Here is a 7,149-nt window from a genome sequence, read left to right on the forward strand (position 1 = left end):
AGTCAATATTATAAAAATTGGTTAGGATAATCGGGATTTTTTTATATCTTGGATGATATTTGCAAATGAATGCAGGATAAACATTAGTAGCTAGTATAGTTATTTTGTTACATATTATAGGCTTACCTCGGCTGACAAATTTTAATGTTTGATTTCGCTGGATTTGACTTAGTTCCTTCAAATATCCATACAATTTTTTGTAATAACGGAAGGATATTTCATGTGATTCGCGAGGAGCAAAATTTGTCAGTAAATTTTGTAGAACATCAAGGTAAATTGCCAAATCTCTTGGTTGTGAACCTTCCTTAGATCTGGAATACTAGAATTTGAAAAAATATTTAACTCGTGCTCAGCTGTGTACGCGGCTTAAAAATTCCAAAATTAGTTTTCACATTTTCTCAAAATCTAGATTCAAATACCATCAGAGTATTTTAATGAAGAGCAAGTAAAAATATGCCTAACGATCCTCTGGTAAAATGTGGAAATAATATGTAAGTCCCCATAGTTTCCGGTTTCGCATGGAAGTTTCCATACATATAATATCCTCAATATGGTAACAATGCTTACCAGTTTGTCAAAATCATTCATAAGTCTCTCAAAAAGTGTGGTGGATTGCGCAGAAGATATAGCTCCGGGGTTGTACTTTACTATGAATCCCAAAGCTTTGAAGTACTTAGCTCTCTCTAAAAGCGTCAAATATCATAAATTTATTACATGTAATATGAAGTAATCTCTATCAGACAGTGTCATAACTCTTGAAGTGCAAACATTATAGAATCATTTATCCTACCTGTGTCATTGCATAGATGAAACTTATTGATCAAAACTTTGACCGTTTCACTCAATTCCAATTCATGGCTGGGAAACATTCTAATGACGTATTCAAAGCAATCGACGCCAGCCGTTTTAATAAGTTGTGAACATTTTGTGATGATTGCAGATTGGCAAACTTTCTATACAAACAAATATAAGTTGATCATTCAATATTTTTTGGAGTATATTCGAAAAATTAAGCTGGAAAAAAGTATGCGAGCAAAGGAGGATGCCGTAAAGTTTTCAGAGTCGTTACTTAATATAGGTGATGGAGAAGTAGAGTTGTTTGTACCAGAGAAAAAAATTCAAAGCAACAATTTAAGGTGCTTATAAAGACACGTTGTACACCTCGAAAACGCGGGAATGCAAAACTCCTATACCGCTTAAGCAATCAGAGTGAAACTTGGCCAGTTCATACCTTATTTTGGCAAAAAGTGGAGCGTCTTTTTACTTTGTCAAAATTTGGAAAAAAAATTTACAGATTGGTTACCACCTACAGAAATTGACCAAATTTTCACAGTTGCACTGAATGGATAGAGTAATTGTAATGTCATTGAGAAATTTATCAATATCAGATTGTTTATGCAATGGAACACGATTAGTTGTAAGAGAAATTCACTCTAGAATTTTGATTAGTGAACTTCTAACCAGAGACCGAAAGGGCAAATATTCCCGTATGTATGTACCATTTTTTCACGTGAAATGATTCAGTGAAGCGATCCGCGCGCTATACCACTAGCCGTCTCGCCACCGGCACTCTGCAATTATCCAGCTGGGATATTTCTCTCTATTTCTTTTGTGAAGGCACTTGACGCGTTTAGCGCAGGTGACTTAACTTAGCTTCATTTAAAACAAAATCAAAACTTAGAAATTTCATGACATTGACATGACAGCAATTATATTTCCCGCCTCGTTCTCGATATTACAAATATGTAGTGACTCTCGAGTCCACCAGATGGCCACAACGTATAGTGTAAAAAACAAAAAATTGAGAGTGGGGATATAGGCCCCGCTCGCGGCATCCATTCCGCCGCGGCCAGCGTTGCCAGTTTTGGCGATTTTCCGCCAAATTGGCGAATTTTGAAGGTGGTTTGGTGCCGAAATATTATGATTGGTGTGTGACGTCCCCGCGAGAGACGTCCGCCTAATGAAAATTGCCTCTATACAAATTTGCCTATATATCTTTAAACTGCTGTTCTCTTCCTTCTTTATAATACCTCAGACAAACACATACATATAAAAGAGTATATGTTCTGACATTTCAATACACGCACACATCAATATAATATTACAACCTGATTTTATATTATTCACTATATAAATATAATTAGTAAGAAGCCTTAGAGGCATATGAGGTTATCTTCAAATGGGCACGCCAAACCAAAAGGAAATCACAAGCCAAAATTAATAATAAACTCAATGCCGAGTTCTGCGAATGGTCGCTATATCTTTCATTACCTCGATACTCCCACACTTGGTGGGTGGTACTATACAGTCCTTTGGGTTGAGGATGGCGCGGTTGAAGATATGACACTCTATAGATGTTTAAATATTGGGTTCCCTGCACAGCCCAGAGTCGGACCACCGTTCATCAGAGTGATAGGAACATAGACTAAACAATAAATAACTCTGGCATGACCAAAGGGCCCATGTGACCATCGTCAGCCAGCAGAGAGAAAAATCGCGCAAGCGCACAGCCACCTTGCAGCGGCCGGAGCGGTCAGCTGCATCGCGGCAAAAATAACTTTCGGTTTAACTCTCAAACTGTTCAGTCACATTAAAAAATAATAACTTTCTGTTTAGCTTTCAAACTGTTCAGTCACATTAAAAAATAATCACTTTTTATCCAACGTTCGACAAGTTCAGTCGCTTTCGAAAAAACTAACTTCCTATTGTCCAGTTACATTTAAACTTATTTTCTTTTTATAACTGCGTAGTGTTAACTTATTAGACTTAAAACATTATATTTTAATACGAGTGTATTGATTTCAAAGATTGTAACAATATATAGTTATTTTTGGTACTGTTTAAATCATCAAGTGTTTTGTGAGTTGTGTTTATCCTGAGATCCCCATTCACTGAAATCCTTATTACATCAGGGTCCAGGGAAGGATAAGGATCAAAGCCAGTTCACATCGTTCAAAGGTAAGAACTATATCATTTAACATTAAATCACTCGCGGCACTTGTCAGTCTATTTCTCCATATCAGTACTTGTCCGTAGCGGGGGCCCGGGTCCTCTACCCAAAATCAGGGCTCCAGACGCGTGTTGCTGATGTTCGGGTGTTGTGCCTTCTGCAAAACACTCTACTTAGTTTGTTTCAACGACCGACGACATCGGGACGTCACAGGTGACTTGGCGATATTTTGGCGTATTTTACATTTTAGCTTGGCGGTTTTTGGCTACTCTTCACTTTGCTAGTTTAGCTTTGCTTTGCTGTAGCTTTCCCATTTATGGCTGGTTTATGCAGCGGTTTTAACGTTAAGTTAGCCGTAACTTAAAAGATAGATGTAAAGAATATCAATAGCCCGTTTATACAGTTAGATTCTTAGCATTAGCTTTAGCCTTAACTTTAGAAAGTTGCGAACTTTTCAAGTTTTACTTAACTTTAAAAGACTGGTTTTAAGGGTGTTTATGCAACGGTCTGAACCTCAATTGAGTCTTAACCGAATTTAGTCATCGACCGTAGACAGTTTGTAATTTTCAACTTTAGACGATACTTTATCGTAAAGAGAATACAGCGCATGCGTCATATAAAGTGAGAAGAACAACAGTGAACGAACGAACGTGATGTACTCTGTATCCGCAACAAGATATGACCGTTGTCCACCATTGTGTCCATTGTGCTGCTCACAAAGTACTTCCATCGATTGATAACGAGCTGCAAGTAGAGGAAAAACTACGAATCATGTCAGACGCAGATTTAATTGAAAGCGTCCAGCAATTTAGTGTAATTTGGGATAAGAAAAATCAGAACCACAAGAATAAACTGATTGTTCGTAACGCATGGAATGCCATAGGCTCTGCGTTAACTTAACACGTAGGTTACAAAAACGCCTTTTCATATTTTTCTTCGTGTTTTCATTTGACTGAATGTTATTGGTTCACAGCGAATGAATGCGAATCAAGATTTGGAAATATACGAAGTCGGTACGCGAAAGAGCGACGGCTGTTGCAAGATGCTACGCGGTCTGGTGCTGCAGCCTACGAGGTTTCATGGCCACATTATACAGCTTGCAGTTTCTTAGAAAAAGTCATCGTGTCAAGGTAATTGATATATCATTCAAGGCAATTGTTTCAATGCTCATAACTTCCAATCAACACATCATCATAAATCCCCATATATTTTCTTAGACGTCGGAGCAATTACACCAGCTCAACATTAAGCAAGAATGAATCTGATCAAGAAGAATATGAAGTTGCATCGATAGAAGATGTCATGATAAATGATCACACTGACGATGAGATGTTGACATTGAACGACGTATTTGTGAATGGGAGAAAACAAGAGTCGATACCAAGTACATCCACAACACCTTCGTGTTCTTTGCACACAAATCGTAATTATCACCGGTCCGTGCCTCGAACACCTAGCGAATCTGAAACGCCATCATCACGCCTTGGAATATCAGCAGGACAGTCCAGCATGTCATCACACTCAAGTACCGACAGTTCTGGATTCAATCCGAAGGTCCCACAGAAACGAAGGAAAGTTGCCAACACTGACGAAATTACGAATCTATCAAAAAGCATCGTTGGAGCCTTCAACAAATTCGACGAACTTGTCGCAAAGTCGAGCCAATCAGAGACCGTACCACTCGAATTGACTGACGAAGATTTTGCATTTGGCAGAACTGTTGCCTTATCGCTAAAAGAAATCAGTTCAACAAAAATTAAATTAAGATTGAAGGCCAAAATTATGAGCTGCATCGCAGAAGCTACTGACGATAGTTAATTGCTTTTTTTTTTTTACTTTCACGAAGCGATTGCGACCTTTGATTGTTTTTTTAATACTATTGTGATATTTGTTAACCTTAAGTGACCACTTAGTTTTCTAATGCTAGAGAGGCATTTCATACGAGACTAGTCTATTTTAAACAGTATACATATGTAAGATACCCAGGTAGCATTTCATGCGCCGTCAGATCGTGCAAGACCTTGATCGGCAGCGCCACGCGGCAGAATCCTGCATGATTGTTGTATGGCGTCACAAAACAAGCGAGCAAACAGCAAAGCTGTACGGGACTGTCAAACAGCGCTTGCAGCAGCATTCATGCGACGTCTGCCACAATTCTGCTCGCCGTGCTGCGCACGGTGCTTGCACGTGCGCGCAGGATGTCCAAGCCATGAGCCCAAACTTCCCGGTTTCCGCCATTATTGTATCATAATAATTATACATACAATAATGGCGGGAAGCGGGAACTAGAAGCTTGGGTTCGTGAGTGAAACCAGTGTCTAAGTGGGGCCAAGAGGACAAACAGTATAATTCATTTCATAGAGTAAGTGCTGTTTTCAAATTATCTTTTAAAATTGATACACATACGGAGATCTGTATTTCGAATCCAAATGTTTTATGGTTTTAATATAATACCATGTTACCTATATTAGCACACTTTTTAGGTTAAATTTTTGGCCATTGCTGTATTATACATACGACAAAAGTGTTATTTCATGAAATTTAAAGTGACGTAATTTTCAGAGATTTGTATTTGTTGCCTCGACATAAGTATATGCAATATTGAGAATTTCTCTAGCTTGTCTATATACTTGATTGAATAATGATTAGGCTGAAACGAAACCCATTTAGTCAACTCACACAAAGGCAACAACGTAATCGTTTAAATGGCCATAGAATGGCGAGGCATACCAATGCTAATCCTTATCTACATTGCAATATCGTCAATAATGATAGTTCTGAGGAAATATTTTTGAACAATGGAAACGTTGTAGCATCTATTGTACCAAATGAGAGTCCTAGCCACGAAGCACAAAGTTCAGTTACATGGAATAACTTAGCTCACAAGGCGAAAGATAATTCTTCCGAATATGGGTGTGTAGATTCAGATTCAATCTGTGAAGAAGAGAGTAATAGTCATTCCATGGACGAAGGAGGCAGTACTCGATTAAAAAATTGCTTTCAAACACAGTTAACTGATTGTTTTATTGAGAATAACATTAACAATGTTCAGGCGAACTCAATACTTACAGTTCTCAGATCACATCGCTGTTTGGCTTCTCTGCCACAAGACGTAAGAACATTGATTGGGACTTGCAATCGTCCCATTGAATTGATTGATGTTGAACCTGACATGACCATGACAATATTGGCATGTAGGTTTTGTTGCTGGAATTCTAAAGGAACTGTCGAAACACACATATGCCATACCTAATATCTTAGAAATTGATGTTAGTACTGACGGAGCTGCTGGCACAAAAGACGGTTCAACTCAATATTGGCCTATCCAGTTCCGAATAATAAATATTCCTGATAGCTCTATACTTATCGCAGGTGTCTATCAGGGAAAGAGTAAGCCAAAAGATCCGACCAATTTCTTTAAAATGTTCACAGATGAAGTCCAAGAGGTTTTTGCCAATGGTGGTATCCACTTCAAGAATCGTTTAATAGAAATAAAGTTCAGATGCTTCATAGCTGATGCTCCAGCTAGAGCTTTTATATTAAACCACAAAGGACACATGTCTTCGAAACCATGCTCTAAATGCGAAGTTGTAGGTTCATCGTTCGAAGGAAGAATGATTTTCCGAGGTACTGACCACCGTTTGCGAACTGACATAGAATACGAACAAGAACTTGATGAGGATCACCACAAAGAAGGAGGCACCCCTCTCACTCTTCTTGGAATAGGCAGGGTAACAGGTGTACCATATGATGAACTGCACCTTGCATTCTTAGGGGTAATGAAGAAACTGATCGAAGGTGGGGTCGACGGGAAGTTTTCTCGTGCTGCAAAGTGGTCAGGCCGACAAATCAGTGTAATATCTTCACGTCTAAAAGAAATTGGAAAACTATGTCCACGAGAGTTCTCACGTCATCCCAGACTAATTTCTCAATTCAAACGTTACAAAGCAACTGAGTTTCGCCAGTTCCTCTTGTATACTGGTCCCGTCGTGTTATATGGTGTATTAGAACCTGACTACTATCTACACTTCCTCCTTCTTCATGTAGCCATTCGCATCCTTTCAACTTCATCAGCATCACCCGATGACCTTTTATTTGCCGAACATGCTTTGAAATTGTTCGTCACATCTGCGGAAGATTTATATGGCCCAGCATTTCTGAGTTACAACACACATGGACTGTTGCATCTGGTTGACGAT

The 7,149-nt window shown here is 38.7% G+C and overlaps 1 protein-coding gene and 2 long non-coding RNA genes across 3 annotated transcripts in view; all 3 read right to left on the reverse strand.

Annotated features, from left to right (window-relative positions):
• LOC124407862 (DNA-dependent protein kinase catalytic subunit-like) overlaps positions 1 to 7,149 on the reverse strand; it is a 56,859-nt gene that overhangs the window by 38,865 nt on the left and 10,845 nt on the right. Inside the window, exons 4-6 of the mRNA XM_046884415.1 lie at positions 791 to 953; positions 568 to 683; positions 127 to 319 (exon numbers count right to left, since the gene is read on the reverse strand). Coding sequence (XP_046740371.1) covers positions 127 to 319; positions 568 to 683; positions 791 to 953 — 472 coding nt within the window. The remainder of the gene's footprint in view (positions 1 to 126; positions 320 to 567; positions 684 to 790; positions 954 to 7,149) is intronic.
• LOC124407867 lies at positions 1,960 to 5,057 on the reverse strand. Its single transcript, XR_006929370.1, has 3 exons — positions 4,933 to 5,057; positions 3,220 to 3,225; positions 1,960 to 1,971 (listed from the first exon to the last, which is right to left on the reverse strand). It is a non-coding gene; the product is annotated as an uncharacterized LOC124407867 (long non-coding RNA).
• Positions 5,794 to 6,474, reverse strand: LOC124407866. Its single transcript, XR_006929369.1, has 3 exons — positions 6,200 to 6,474; positions 6,020 to 6,081; positions 5,794 to 5,884 (listed from the first exon to the last, which is right to left on the reverse strand). It is a non-coding gene; the product is annotated as an uncharacterized LOC124407866 (long non-coding RNA).

This window comes from Diprion similis, chromosome 7 (assembly GCF_021155765.1).
Source record: "Diprion similis isolate iyDipSimi1 chromosome 7, iyDipSimi1.1, whole genome shotgun sequence".
NCBI classification, from domain to species: Eukaryota; Metazoa; Arthropoda; class Insecta; order Hymenoptera; family Diprionidae; genus Diprion; species Diprion similis.